Source organism: Oncorhynchus gorbuscha, linkage group LG04 (genome assembly GCF_021184085.1).
Source record: "Oncorhynchus gorbuscha isolate QuinsamMale2020 ecotype Even-year linkage group LG04, OgorEven_v1.0, whole genome shotgun sequence".
Lineage (NCBI taxonomy): Eukaryota > Metazoa > Chordata > Actinopteri > Salmoniformes > Salmonidae > Oncorhynchus > Oncorhynchus gorbuscha.
Window position 1 is genome coordinate 66,854,245 of NC_060176.1, and position 16,359 is coordinate 66,870,603.

The following is a 16,359-nucleotide window of genomic DNA, read 5'->3' on the forward strand; positions in this document are numbered from 1 at the left end:
AGTACATCTGACCAACCTCGCAGGTGCAAACCATGTGTAACCACGGCAGCCCAGGACCTCAACATCTGGCTACTTCACATCCGGAATCATCTGTGGGGGTATTTTGGACTGTGATGAAAAGCCTTCTGTGTGGTGGTCAATCAGAATGAGTTCGTCATGTGCGGCTGTTTTAAGTATCCACCCTTTGCCTTGACAGCTTTGCACACTTTCACAACCAGCTTCACCTGGAATGCTTTTCCAACAGTCTTGAAAGAGTTCCCACATGTGCTGTGCACTTGTTGGCTGCTTTTCCTTCACTCTGTGGTCCAACTCATCCCAAACCATCTCAATTGGGTTGAGGTCGGGTGATTGTGGAGCCCAGGTCATCTGATGCACCACTCCATCACTCTCCTTGGTCAAATAGCCTTTACACAGCCCGGAGATGTTTTGGTCATTGTCCTGTTGAAAAAACAACGATAGTCCCACAAAGTGCAAACCAGATGGGATGGTGTATCGCTGTAGAATGCTGGGGTAGCCATGCTGTTTAAGTGTGCTTTGAATTCTATATAAATCACAGACTGTGTCACCAGCAAAGCACCATCACACCACCACCTCCATGCTTCACAGTTGGGAACCACACACGGAAATCATCCGTTCACCTACTCTGCATTTTACAAAGCGACAGCGGTTGGAACCAGAAATATCACATTTGGACTCATCAGACCAAAGGACAGATTTCTACCTTTCTAATGTCCATTGATTATGTTTCTTGTGCCAAGCAAGTCTCTTCTTCTCATTGGTGTCATTTAGTAGTGGTTTCTTTGCAGCATTTTGACCATGAAGGCCTGATTTCATGCAGTTGATGTTGAGATGTCTGATATTTGAACTCTGAAGCATTTATTTGGGCTGCAATTTCTGAGGCTGGTAACTCTAATGAACTTATCCTCTGCAGCAGAGGTACCTCTGGGTGTCTTCAGTGGGGGTTGTCATGAGAGACAGTTTTATCATAGTGCTTGGTGGTTTTTGCGACTGCTCTAGAAACTTTCAAAGTTCTTGACTTTTTCCAGATTGACTGACCTTTGTCTTAAAGTAGATATGGACAGTTGTTTCTCTTTGCTTATTTGAGCTGTTCTTGCCATAATATGGACTTAGCCCTATTTGGTAAAATGCCATCTTCTGTATACCACCCCTACCATGTCACAACATAACTGATTGGCTCAAACACATTAAGAAATTCCACAAATGAACTTTTAACAAGGCACACCTGTTAATTGAAATGCATTCCAATTGACTACCTCATGAAGCTGGTTGAGAGAATGCCAAGAGTGTGCAAAGATGTCAAGGCATTGGGTGGCTGCTTTGAATCTCAAATATAAAATGTATTTTGATTTGTTTTAACACTTGGTTACTACATGATTCCATGTGTTATTTCATAGTTATGTCTTAACTATTATTCTACAATGTAGAAAATGGTGAACATTTATAAAAACCCTGTAATGAGTAGGTGCGTCCAAACATTTGGCTGGTACTATACATAAACTCTCACTGTCAGCTGTGTTTATTTTCTGCAAACTTAACGTGTAAATATTTGTATGAACATAAGATTCAACATCTGAGACATAAACTGAACAAGTTCCACAGGCATGTGACTAGCATACATTGAATAATGTGTCCCTGAACGAAGGGGGGGTCAAAATCAAAAGTACAGTCAGTATCTGGATTAAGTACTGCAGTGCATCTCCTCATGGACTACCAGATTTGCCAGTTATTTCTGTGAGATGTTACACCGCTCTTCCACCAAGGCACCTGCAAGCCCCCGGATATTTCTGGGGGCAATGGCCCTAGCCCTCACCCTCCGATCCAACAGGTCCCAGACGTGCTCAATGGGATTGAGATCCGTGCTCTTCGTTGGCCATGGCAGAACACTGACTTTCCTGTCTTGCCGGAAATCATGCACAGAATGAGCAGTATGGCTGGTGTCATTGTCATGCTGGAGGGTCATGTCAGGATGAGCCTGCCGGAAGGGTACCACATGAGGGAGGAGGATGTCTTGACAGTAACACAGCGTTGAGATTGCCTGCAATGACAACAAGCTCAGTCCGATGATGTTGTGACACACCTCCCTAGACCATGACGGGCCCTCCACCTCCAAATCGATCTTGCTCCAGATTACAGGCCTCGGTGTAACACTCATTCCTTCGACGATAAACGAGAATCTGACCGTGAGACAAAACCGTGACTCGTCAGTGAGGAGCACTTTTTGCCAGTCCTGTCTGGTCCAGCGGCAGTGGGTTTGTGCCCATAGGCGACGTTGCTGGTGATGTCTGGTGAGGACCTGCCTTACAACAGGCCTACAAGCCCTCCGTCCAGCCTCTCTCAGCCTATTGCAGACAGTCTGAGCACTGATGGAGGGATTGTGTGTTCCTGGTGTAACTCGGGCAGTTGTTGCCATCCTGTACCTGTCCTGCAGGTGTGATGTTCGGATGTACCGATCCTGTGCAGGTGTTGTTACACGTGGTCTGCCACTGCGAGGACAATCGGCTGTCTGTCCTGTCTCCCTGTAGCGCTGTCTTGGGCATCTCACAGTACGGACATTGCAATTTATTGCCATGGCCACATCTGCAGTCCTCATGCCTCCTTGCAGCATGACTAAGGCATGTTCACGCAGATGAGCAGGAACCCTGGGCATCTTATATTTTGGTGTTTTTCAGAATCAGTAGAAAGGGCTCTTTAGTCTCCTAAGTTTTCATATCTGTGATCTTAATTGCCTACCATCTGTAAGCTGTTAGTGTCTTACATTTACATGTGCATGTTCATTAATTGTTTATGGTTCATTGAACAAGCATGGGAAACGGTGTTTAAACCTTTTACAATGAAGATCTGAAGTTATTTGGATTTTTACAAATGATGTTTGAAAGACAGGGTCCTGAAAATGGGGCGTTTCTTTTTTTGCTGAGTTTACATTCATTAACGCATGACTGCAAGAGACATTCCAACCGGTCTAACTGAAATATTGGACAAATCAGCCTTTTATTTTAACTAGTGGTGTTTGAAGTTGCTGTTTTAAAGTGCCGGGCAAAGGCAGAACGCAGGACTGTCCGGGACAATCCGGGAGAAGTGGTCAAATACCATTTTACAATGTTAGGTGTATGTATGGTATCCCTAGTGTTAGACTTTAAATACACTCCAGAATCCATCATGCTTAATGATTTTCTTAATGTGTTGGTATCCCCCTGCGCCTGACCCTTGCCCTGCTGTATAGCTTGAGAAACTGACTTGTCTTATGAAAATTAAGTTTATGCCACTTGTCTGACCGAACCTGCCGACTCAGTTTAAATAGGATGCTGCAGGGTGGGACGTTGTCATAAATAATTATCAATTGTTTTTAGGCTACGTGCAGTACACGAACGGTTTTATTTAAAAATTGCAATGTAGTGGAGGTCCAGGAACAAAATTATCACGTTCACCACACCTCGTCTAGACCTTTAGACACAATCTTTCAAATTTATATTCATGCTTATTTCACTGTTGTAGAGTCATAGCCTATAGCAGCAAGGGGTTTCATGTGACTTTATTTTTATTTTTTACACACTTTAGTTTAGTGGTGGCGCAATAGTAGATATGTGGTGCCAAATAGCCAAACTAAACAGCACCATCTTGTTTCACTTTACTGATAAAATAACGAATCAATTACTAAACTATTTTTTTTTTTAAAATCAGGTCACAAAACAATTACGGTAAGAGTCCATTTGGATTAGGAACAACAAACTGACACAGCATGTCCTTTGGCACTGTAATGTCCTCGGAAACAAAGATACCGGATCTGAGGAAATCGTTACAAGCTACCTCTTTATTTTCCCGCATTCGTCTGACATAGGCTCTAATATAATTGGTTGATGTTGCTTTGACGTAAGCAAATGAGCCACATTGATTTGTTCAATGAATGACAGACGCCGGATATAGACCTATCGCTCCACGCCCATTTTTTTTTTCTGTCTGCCGCTACTTCAGCCAAGTCCTAAATGTCCAGGTAAGGCCAACTAACTACACAATTGGTCATGTTTAAAAAAAAAAAAAAGATGTATCGTCGTGGACAATGGTTGATTTCCTTGAACCTTTAACTGATAATGTTTCATTTATCAATCTAGTAATATTAAATTCAATATAAAGTACAGGCGTAACGTTACAATATAGCCTTATATAGTCAACATAACGTAGAAACTCACGTAGAATGAACAGTAACGACGCATTTCACATGCAGGGTAATTTTGCCGCGTTCAAAGCAACTGGGAACTCGGAAAAATACGAGGTCAAATCATGACGTTTAGTGATCTTCAGGTCGGAGCTCAAAATAGAGGCCCGAGATCCCGAGTTGAATGACCGTTCAAATCGATTTTCCCAGTCGGAGCTCATTTTTTTTCAGGTTCCCAGTTGATTTGAACGTGGCATTACTTGCATGAAGTCCAGTTATGACAGTTTACTCGTTGTCCTTGTCACAGTGAACTCATGCTGCCTTCATAACCAAATGGAAAGGTGGTAATTACCAGTTGTAAAGTCCTAAATACCAGTTGGATGCATTCACATGTTTTGAACTTGTTGACAAACGCTGATTGGCTAATGGACAACAAGCTGTGTCAACAATCAACTAAAGTACAGCTATCATGCTTGTAAACAAATTTTAACCATATGAATAGATTGCTTTTTATAAATTGTGTTTTGTTGCATTTAACTGTGGAAAATGCTGTTATCAAGGTAATTTCCCTAGTAGGTGACGTCAGGTCAGCATGTAGGAGAAGTCTCAGAGTTTAGGGATGGATGATGCCCCACGCAAAACAACTGGGAAATCTCTGACTTTTGACTTCAATGCGTTCAAGACAACTGGGATCTCATGGAAAGAAATCTGAAGCTCAGACTTTCCGACCTGAAGAATCCAGTTGTCTTGAACACACCATAAGTTTCCCACTAATAATTACAAGTTGGAGGGGCGTTCAAGTGGATTTTTCCAAGTCGTGTATAGTAAATACAACCTTTCCACATGGTTATGAACGCAGCATTAGTTGTATAGGACTATACTGGGCTATATATAGCATTTGAGTCATTCAGGGTTGTGGTTTTTCCATTAAAGATGTACATTTGTTTTTCCCATAAAAAGAGGGAAACGCGAGCGTGACTCAACATCAATCAATCCAATGTATTTTATAAAGCCCCTTTCTTTTTACAAACATAGCAGAGTGACGGTGGTTTTGAACAGGAGACTACCATGTATGCAATGCTGGTGTTATGTCCCAGTCTCTAAGTTTTATTTGAGAACATTTTAATTTGTCGTGATATGGTGTACCTATTTATGTAGAGCGAGGGGGTGAGAAGTGCAACATTGAACATCGAAGATCATGTGACTGGTCTTTTTATTTGCAGTGCTGATGGAGGCCCCACTGCCCCCCCGTGAGTCTGGCCGGTTCGTGGTGGAACACAGTCAGGATGTGTTTGTAGAGGAGGAGGGTGTGCGGAGGGTAGCGGAGATGCTCTATGCCCTGCGGAAGAGCGAGGATCTCACAGCCAGTGGGTGGAAGAAGGCCAACCCCTTGGCCCCCTCCCCAACCTCCGATCATGCCCTGAACTGGGTGTTTGTAGTCGACACAATGAACTTCTCCTTCTGGCCCGAACGGGAGGACCAGCAGTGTGAGGTGACGTACCGTGGGACCACCTACTACGGTTACATGACCCTCTGTGCTGCCATCACCAGAGCAATGGAAGAGGGTAGGAAGGGACAATATCCAGATTTTCATACAGTTTCTGTACCATATGTACTTATCGGAAGTGCACACAAGGGGCGCTATAAAATGTTTCTTTACACACAAACAATTTAGGCAACAAGGATCTTGATCCAGAAGGGGAATGAATGTATCTCCTGTAACCAAGAAGCTTGATCTTGACATCTAGCCACTTAGCTGGGAAGTTAGCAAACCAAATGCATAGCTGGAGCCCTGAGCTGGATATAATTTAACACATCTTAGAGTTATTATACTTATACTTAACCTGCAGTGGCGTCACACACAATCCCTCAGCCCCCGCAAGGCGGGAAGCCCCCAAAAAAAAAACAATAAATAAATGAAACGGTATTAAAAATATCGGTATATATCGGTATATTTCGAAATACCCCGTTAAACGGTAGACCGCCAAAGCCTAGAAGAGGGTGAGCGCTACAGCCCTATATCTGTTCTGTCTAGGGCTGCCTGTCCTCTCATACACACACTGCTTTGTGCTGTTTGCTTGTACACCGTTATCGTTTGCAGAATGCATGCATGATAAAACCTTTGAAGTAAATTACACTCTTGCTTGTTCTAAAAATTACCGTTCAGTCTTCTTAACACATTTTCAGTAACATTTCCAATGACCTATTGTCCATCTGAATGCAGCTAATCAAGATACCATGCCCTCTATAGGTATTCCCATCACAGAACCGTCCTATTTCTCCCAGATGAGTGTTGAGGAGTTGGGCCGTGTCTTGCGCTCTGATAACAACACGCCCATGCCCATGCTTGAGGAGCGTCACCGTGTCCTCACAGAGGGGGGACGTGTGCTCCTGCAGCACGGCGGGAGCTTCCGGAGCTTCATAAGCCCTGCCGGTAGAGATGCGCAGAAGATGGTGGAGCTCATTGTAGACAAACTACCCTCGTACAGGGACGAGGCCACATACAAGGTCATACACAAAACACAACCTCTTCAACATAACGTAGGGTGAATTTAGAATAACTGGGACACTTTTTGCATTTCTGTCTTCTGTAACCTATCCAACATATTAGCCCATGATACATTTCTGAAATACTCAAGATGTTTCCTAATCTCACACATATTTTATTTTACATTTGTCATTTAACAGACATTCTTATCCAGAGCAACTTGCAGTTAGTGCATTCAGAGCAACTTAAGATTGCTAGGTGGGACAACCACATTTCACAGGCATAGAAAGTAAAGATTTTCCTCAATGTAGCTGTCTGTAGAGTCGGAGCTGGGGGGGGGTCAAGTGTAAGTTCTGTTTTTTTTTTTAAAGAAAGGATTATTTTAGATACGGTTTGAAGATGTAGAGTTTCAGATGTTTTTGGAAGATGGGCAGGAACTCTGCTGTCCTAGCTTCAGGGGGAAGCTGGTTCCACCATTGGGGTGCCAGGAAAGAGAAGAGCTTGGACTGGGCTTTGTGGGAGCTGCCCTCCCGTAGGGGTAGCAGGGTCAAGATACCTGAGGTGGCAGGTTGGGGTGTAGTGTTTGAGCATAACCTGAAGGTAGGGATTTTTATATCATATTCACAGGAGACATGACACACACATTTGTGTACACTGAGTCAAAACCATATTTTTTGTTTGCATTTGGTGGACTGGGATAGTAGGTTAAATAGGGACACCATTATTATAGTCCTAATTGTACACCAATGACAATTACATTTTGTGTGATAAGGAAACATCTGAAGATTTTAGAAATATATCATGTTGGGCTAATATGTTAGATGTCTGAAGAGGTTATAAAATGTCTCTCACTTTTTCTGAATTCACCCAAATAACAGTGCTAACAAGAGTACTACAATAAATAATTAACAGTATATAGTACTACAATAACCAGAGCCCCGCCTAACCTAAGTACAGGGCGTCCCTACTGGATCTCTTTCCTCCATTGGAGAAGGCAATAAGACTGTCCCACTTTAGCTACTCTATGATGTCCTACTTTAGCAAGTTATGGTTGGTAAAGCGGGACAACAACAACAAAAAAAACACTGAATTATAAAAATGAAACATAATATTGGTAACTTTTTAATGTATTTTGATGCACCAGTACATAGTATACACATTTACATCATCATTTGGCTCAGTGCATTATTTGACAGTTTTAGAACATTAACTTTTTTTTGTTTTGATGTTATGTCACTGATCTTAACTTGTGCTTTGCGGGGTGAGCTTCCCGTTTGCAGCTTGCCCTGCTTCCCTCTGATGTCACACTTAATAAAGTGATGTGATTTTGATCTTGTGGTTTCTCTGCAAGGGCTTAATACCCAAGACATTAATGCATCAGGATTAAGCTGTCCCAGTTAATAGGATGACCCACTCATTCCAAATTCACCTTGTGTAGAGAGTAAGAGCACAAATGTGCCTCAGGTGCTGTAAGATTAATGTGGAAATGGTGCCATGTGGAAGCAAGGGTTAAAAATGTGTTTCAGTTACACGCAATACAGTATGTTATCTATGCTATACATTCATTACCATACTTTTGATTATACAGTCGTGGCCAAAAGTTGAGAATGACACAAACATTCATTTTCAAAGTCTGCTGCCTCAGTTTGCATGATGGCAATTTGAATATACTCCAGAATGTTATGAAGGGTGATCAGATGAATTACATTTACATTACATTTAAGCCATTTAGCAGACGCAAAGTCCCTCTTTGCCATGCAAATGAACTGAATCTCCTCAAAACATTTCCACTGCATTTCAGCCCTGCCACAAAAGGTCCAGCTGACATCATGTCAGTGATTCTCTTGTTAACACAGGTGTGAGTGTTGACGAGGACAAGGCTGGAGATCACTCTGTTGTGCTGATTGAGTTCAAATAACAGACTAGAAGCTTCAAAATGAGGGTGGTGCTTGGAATCATTGTTCTTCCTCTGTCAACCATGGTTATCTGCAAGGAAACACGTGCCGTCATCATTGCTGTGCACAAAAATGGATTCACAGGCAAGGATATTGCTGCCAGTAAGATTGCACCTAAACCAACCATTTATCGGATCAACAAGAACTTCAAGGAGAGCGGTTAAATTGTTTTGAAGAAGGCTTCAGGGCGTCCAAGAAAGTCCAGCAAGCGCCAGGACGTCTCCTAAAGTTGATTCAGCTGAGACATTACTGTGCAGCCGTATTCATCGACCTGGCCAAGGCTTTCAACTCTGTCAATCACCACATTCTTATTGGCAGACTCGACAGCCTTGGTTTCTCCAATGATTGCCTCGCCTGGTTTACCAACTACTTCTCTGATAGAGTTCAGTGTGTCAAATCGGAGGGCCTGTTGTCCGGACCTCTGGCAGTCTCTATGGGGGTGCCACAGGGTTCAATTTTCGGGCCGACTCTCTTCTCTGTATACATCAATGATGTTGCTCTTGCTGCTGGTGATTCTCTGATCCACCTCTACGCAGATGATACCATTCTGTATACTTCTGGCCCCTCTTTGGACACTGTGTTAACTAACCTCCAGACGAGCTTCAATGCCATACAACACTCCTTCTGTGGCCTCCAACTGCTCTTAAATGCAAGTAAAACTAAATGCATACTATTCAATCGATCACTGCCCGCACCTGCCCACCCGTCGAGCATCACTACTCTGGACGGCTCTGACTTAGAATACGTGGACAACTACAAATACCTAGGCGTCTGGTTAGACTGTAGATGTTCCTTCCAGACTCACATTAAGCATCTCCAATCCAAAATTAAATCTAGAATCGGCTTCCTGTATCGCAACAAAGCATCCTTCTCTCATGCTGCCAAACATACCCTCGTAAAACTGACCATCCTACCGATCCTCGACTTCGGCGATGTCATCTATAAAATAGCATCCAACACTCTACTCAACAAATTGGATGCATTCTATCACAGTGCCATCCGTTTTGCCACCAAAGTCCCATATACTACCCACCATTGCGACCTGTACGCTCTCGCCCTCGCTCCTACTTCCGGCGCCGACTGAGATGGCCGCCTCGCTTCGCGTTCCTAGGAAACTATGCAGTTTTTTGTTTTTTTACGTGTTATTTCTTACATTAGTACCCCAGGTCATCTTAGGTTTCATTACATACAGTCGAGAAGAACTACTGAATATAAGATCAGCGTCAACTCACCATCAGTACGACCAAGAATATGTTTTCCGCGACGCGGATCCTGTGTTCTGCCTTACAAACAGGACAACGGAATGGATCGCATGCAGCGACCCAAGGAAACGACTCCGAAAAAGAGGGAAACGCGGCGGTGTTCTGGTCAGACTCCGAAAAAGGGCACATCGCGCACCACTTCCCAGCATTCTTCTTGCCAATGTCCAGTCTCTCGACAACAAGGTTGACGAAATCCGAGCAAGGGTGGCATTCCAGAGAGACATCAGAGACTGCAACGTTCTCTGCTTCACGGAAACATGGCTTACTGGGAAGACGCTATCCAGGGCGGTGCAGCCAACGGGTTTCTCCACGCATCGCGCCGACAGAAACATACATCTCTCTGGTAAGAAGAGTGGCAGGGGCGTATGCCTCATGACTAACGGGACATGGTGTGATGAAGGAAACATACAGGAACTCAAATCCTTCTGTTCACCTGATTTAGAATTCCTCACAATCAAATGTAGACCGCATTATCTTCCAAGAGAATTCTCTTCGATTATAATCACAGCCGTATATATCCCCCCCCAAGCAGACACATCGATGGCTCTGAACGAACTTTATTTAACTCTTTGCAAACTGGAAACCATTTATCCGGAGGCTGCATTCATTGTAGCTGGGGATTTTAACAAAGCTAATCTGAAAACAAGACTCCCTACATTTTATCAGCATATCGATTGCGCAACCAGGGGTGGTAAAACCTTGGATCATTGTTACTCTAACTTCCGCGACGCATATAAGGCCCTGCCCCGCCCCCCTTTCCGGAAAGCTGACCACGACTCCATTTTGCTGATCCCTGCCTACAGGCAGAAATTAAAACAAGAGGCTCCCACGCTGATGTCTGTCCAACGCTGGTCAGACCAAGCTGACTCTACACTCCAAGACTGCTTCCATCACATGGACTGGGACATGTTTCGTATTGCGTCAGATGGAAATATTGATGAATACGCTGATTTCGGTGTGCGCGTTCATAAGAACGTGCGTCGAAGATGTTGTTCCCATAGCAACGATAAAAACATTCCCAAACCAGAAACCGTGGATTGATGGCAGCATTCGCGTGAAACTGAAAGCGCGAACCACTGCTTTTAATCAGGGCAAGGTGTCTGGTAACATGTCCGAATATAAACAATGCAGCTATTCCCTCCAAGCTAAGCGTCAGTACAGAGACAAAGTGGAATCTCAATTCAATGGCTCACACAAGAGGCATGTGGCAGGGTCTACAGTCAATCACGGACTACAAGAAGAAACCCAGCCCAGTCACGGACCAGGATGTCTTGCTCCCAGGCAGACTAAATAACTTTTTGGCCCGCTTTGAGGACAATACAGTGCCACTGACACGGCCTGCAACGAAAACATGCAGTCTCTCCTTCACTGCAGCCGAGGTGAGTAAGACATTTAAACGTGTTAACCCTCGCAAGGCTGCAGGCCCAGACGGCATCCCCAGCCGCGCCCTCAGAGCATGCGCAGACCAACTGGCCGGTGTGTTTACGGACATATTCAATCATTCCCTATACCAGTCTGCTGTTCCCACATGCTTCAAGAGGGCCACCATTTTTCCTGTTCCCAAGAAAGATAAGGTAACTGAGCTAAACGACTACCGCCCCGTAGCACTCACTTCCGTCATCATGAAGTGCTTTGAGAGACTAGTCAAGGACCATATCACCTCCACCCTACCTGACACCCTAGACCCACTCCAATTTGCTTACCGCCCAAATAGGTCCACAGACGATGCAATCTCAACCACACTGCACACTGCCCTAACCCACCTGGACAAGAGGAATACCTATGTGAGAATGCTGTTCATCGACTACAGCTCGGCATTCAACACCATAGTACCCTCCAAGCTCGTCATCAAGCTCGAGACCCTGGGTCTCGACCCCGCCCTGTGCAACTGGGTACTGGACTTCCTGACGGGCCGCCCCCAGGTGGTGAGGGTAGGCAACAACATCTCCTCCCCGCTGATCCTCAACATGGGGGCCCCACAAGGGTGCGTTCTGAGCCCTCTCCTGTACTCCCTGTTCACCCACGACTGCGTGGCCACGCACGCCTCCAACTCAATCATCAAGTTTGCGGACGACACAACAGTGGTAGGCTTGATTACCAACAACGACGAGACGGCCTACAGGGAGGAGGTGAGGGCCCTCGGAGTGTGGTGTCAGGAAAATAACCTCACACTCAACGTCAACAAAACTAAGGAGATGATTGTGGACTTCAGGAAACAGCAGAGGGAACACCCCCCTATCCACATCTATGGAACAGTAGTGGAGAGGGTAGCTAGTTTTAAGTTCCTCGGCATACACATCACAGACAAACTGAATTGGTTCACTCACACTGACAGCGTCGTGAAGAAGGCGCAGCAGCGCCTCTTCAACCTCAGGAGGCTGAAGAAATTCGGCTTGTCACCAAAAGCACTCACAAACTTCTACAGATGCACAATCGAAAGCATCCTGGCAGGCTGTATCACCGCCTGGTACGGCAACTGCTCCGCCCTCAACCGTAAGGCTCTCCAGAGGGTAGTGAGGACTGCACAACGCATTACCGGGGGCAAACTACCTGCCCTCCAGGACACCTACACCACCCGTTGTTACAGGAAGGGCATAAAGATCATCGAGGACATCAACCACCCGAACCACTGCCTGTTCACCGAGAGACTGAAAAACAGCTTCTATCTCAAGGCCATCAGACTGTTAAACAGCCACCACTAACATTGAGTGGCTGCTGCCAACACACTGTCATTGACACTGACCCAACTCCAGCCATTTTAATAATGGGAATTGATGGGAAATGATGTAAATATATCACTAGCCACTTTAAACAATGCTACCTTATATAATGTTACTTACCCTACATTATTCATCTCATATGCATATGTATATACTGTACTCTACATCATCGACTGCATCCTTATGTAATACATGTATCACTAGCCACTTTAACTATGCCACTTTGTTTACTTTGTCTACACACTCATCTCATATGTATATACTGTACTCGATACCATCTACTGTATGCTGCTCTGTACCATCACTCATTCATATATCCTTATGTACATATTCCTTATCCCCTTACACTGTGTATAAGACAGTAGTTTTGGAATTGTTAGTTAGATTACTTGTTGGTTATCACTGCATTGTCGGAACTAGAAGCACAAGCATTTCGCTACACTCGCATTAACATCTGCTAACCATGTGTATGTGACAAATAAAATTTGATTTGATTTGATTCATACTCGTTGCCAAACCCACTGGCTACAGGTTATCTACAAGTCTCTGCTAGGTAAAGCTCCGCCTTATCTCAGCTCACTGGTCACTATAGCAGCACCCACTCATAGCACGCGCTCCAGCAGGTATATCTCACTGGTCACCCCCAAAGCCAATTCCTCCTTTTGGTTGCCTTTCCTTCCAGTTATCTGCTGCCAATGACTGGAACGAACTGCAGAAATCACTGAAGCTGAAGACATATCTCCCTCACTAGCTTTAAGCATCAGCTGTAAGAGCAGCTCACGGATCACTGTACCTGTACATAGCCCATCTATCTACCTCATCCCCATACTGTATTTATTCATCTTGCTCCTTTGCACCCCAATATCTCTACTTGCACATTAATCTTCTGCACATCTAACATTCCAGTGTTTAATTGCCATATTGTAATTATTCGCCACCATGGCCTATTTATTGCCTTAACTGCCTTATCTTACCTCATTTGCACTCACTGTATTTTGATTTGTTTGATTTTTTTCTACTATTATTGACTGTATGTTTTGTTTATTCCATGTGTAACTTTGTTGTATGTGTCGAATTGCTGTGCTTTATCTTGGCCAGGTCGCAGTTGCAAATGAGAACTTGTTCTCAACTAGCCTACCTGGTTAAATAAAGGTGAAAAAAAGTACATAAACAGTATACAGTGCATTCGGAAAGTATTCAGACCGCTTGACTTTTTCCATATCTTGTTACATTATAGCTTTATTCTAAAGTTGATTAAATCATTTTTTCCCATCAATCTACACATGATGACAAAGCAAAAACAGGTTTTTAGATTTTTTTGCAAATGTGTATATATATAAAACCCCCCTGGAAATATAAGTATATAAGTATTAAATAAGTATTCAGACCATTTACTCATTACTTGGTTGAAGCACCTTTGGCAGTGACTACAGCCTCGAGTCTTCTTGGGTATGATGCTACAAGCTTGGTACACCTGTATTTGGACAGTTTCTCCCATTCTTCTCTGTAGATCCTCTCAAGCTCTCTTAGGTTGGACGGGGAGCGTCACTGCACAGCTATTTTAAGGTCTCTCCAGAGATGTTCGATCGGGTTCAAGTCCAGGCAGTGGCAGGGCCACTCAAGGATATTCAGAGACTTGTCCTGAAGCCACTCCTGTATTGTCTTGGCTGTGTGCTTAGGGTCGTTGTCCTGCTGGAAGGTGAACCTTCGTCCCAGTCTTAGGTCTGGACCGCTCTGGAGCAGGTTTTCATCAAGGATCTCTCTGTACTTTTCTCCGATCATCTTTCCCTCGATCCTGACTTGTCTTGCAGTCCCTGCAGCTGAAAAACATCGCCACAGCATGATGCTGCCACGACCATGCTTCACCGTAGGGATGATGCCAGGTTTCCTCCAGATGTTATGTCATAAGGTGAATGCACCAATTTGTAAGTCGCTCTGGATAAGAGCGTCTGCTAAATGACTTAAATGTAAATGTAAATGTAATGTTACACTTGGCATTCAGGTTGAATAGTTAAATCTTTGTTTCACCAGACCAGATAATCTTCTAATGCTCTGAGTCCTTTAGGTGCCAGTTGGCAAACTCCAAGTGGGTTTTCACTGAGGAGAGGCTTCCGTCTGGCCAATCTAGCATAAAGGCCTGATTGTTGGAGTGCTACAGAGATGGTTTCCCTTCTGGAAGGTTCTCCCATCTCCACAGAGATACTCTGGAGCCCTGTCAGAGGGTTCTTGGTCACCTCAATGACCAAGGCCCTTCTCCCCCAGTTGGTCAGTTTGGCCAGGTGGCCAGCGCGAGGAAGAGTCTTGGTGGTTCCAAACTTCTTCCATTTAAGAATGATGGAGGCCAATGTGTTCTTGGGGACCTTCAATGCTGCACAAATATTTTGGTACCCTTCCCCAGATCCGTGCTTTGAAACAACCCTGTCTCATAGCTCCACGGACAATTCCTTTGACCTTGTGGCTTAGTTTTTTCTCTTGCAACTGTGGGACCTTATATAGACAGGTGTGCCTTTCCAAATCATGTCCAATCAATTGAATTTACCACAGATGGACTCCAAGTTGTAGAAAAATCAAGGATGATCAATGGAAACAGGATGCACCTGAGATCAATTTTGAGTCTGATAACAAAGGGCCTGACCACTTACGTAAATAAGGTTTTCAGCTTTTTACTTGTAATAAATATTCAACAATGTCTAAACCTGTTTTTGCTTTGTCATTATTGGGTATTTTGTGTAGATTAATGAGGAAAACAATTATTTCATACATTTTAGATTAAGGCTGTAACGTAGCAAAATGTGGAAAAGTCAAGGGGACTAAAGACTTTATGAATGCACTATGCATGACTATTGTTAATATGTTCATGGTGAACGCAGTCTCTGTGTGAACGTGTCTTGTAAACTGAATTGTCTGTGTGTCTACCTCAGGGAAAGAGGATTTCACTCTACAAGCGAGCTCAGATTCTGGTGGCTGATTTTTGGGGCATCATGGAGGCCAGGGTAGAGGGGGACATGCCAAACCTGGACATCCTCACCATGTTTGCTGACTACAGAGTACCACAGGCCCTGGTCTACCTGGGGGCACTACGCTACTCAGACACCCTGATGGAGACATTGAGGAACGGTTCGTTTTTTCTCCCGTGTGTGTGTGTGTGTGTGTTGGAACCTCCTTTGACCCTCTTCTCTCTCTCAGGTGAGTTGCTCAGCTCAGGCGACAGGAGAGAGGTGGAGATTCGTGGCTGCTCTATCTGGTGTGTGGAGAAGATCAAGGCACACCTGTGGAGTCTGGTTGAAGATCGAGATGGCCAAAGCTGCAATATCAACTCTGCCATCATTGACTTTTATCTCTGGCCTTATGCCAAACAGCACCATAAAGAGATGGCCCACATTCCCATACACCACACACGCTGCATATATTACTGACAGTCCTACACAGAGAAACTATTTTTGTGATTCAAAAAAATTATAAATGATTTCCGGTCCTTAATGTTTAACTTTATACAAAGAACTTTGGCTTTGGATCTCTGGCTGAGGATGACCATACTAAGAATAAAATATAGCCAACATTTTCAAGACTATCACATCTCTTTCTTTCCACATGCTTTCACAGATGGACAGGGGGAAATGTAAAATAAATAATTGAATAAAGATTCTTTGCCTGCAGCAGCACAACCCCGCCATAGAGCGGGGCTGCAGCAGCGGATTGTGTGTTTTACAACAAGTGTCTTTTCTTGGACAGAAAGCGTGAGCTTCTTTGACTTATCGGTGGT

At 44.1% G+C, this 16,359-nt stretch overlaps 1 protein-coding gene across 1 annotated transcript; it reads left to right on the forward strand.

The window, feature by feature from the left end:
* Window positions 1–3,879: 3,879 nt before the first annotated feature.
* lg04h9orf64 (linkage group 04 C9orf64 homolog) lies at window positions 3,880–16,307 on the forward strand. Its single transcript, XM_046345414.1, has 5 exons — window positions 3,880–4,009; window positions 5,395–5,736; window positions 6,423–6,679; window positions 15,518–15,713; window positions 15,783–16,307. Exons 2-5 carry the CDS (start codon window positions 5,400–5,402, stop codon window positions 16,010–16,012), a joined length of 1,020 nt encoding a protein of 339 aa, XP_046201370.1. The 5' UTR covers window positions 3,880–4,009; window positions 5,395–5,399; the 3' UTR covers window positions 16,013–16,307.
* Window positions 16,308–16,359: the final 52 nt, after the last annotated feature.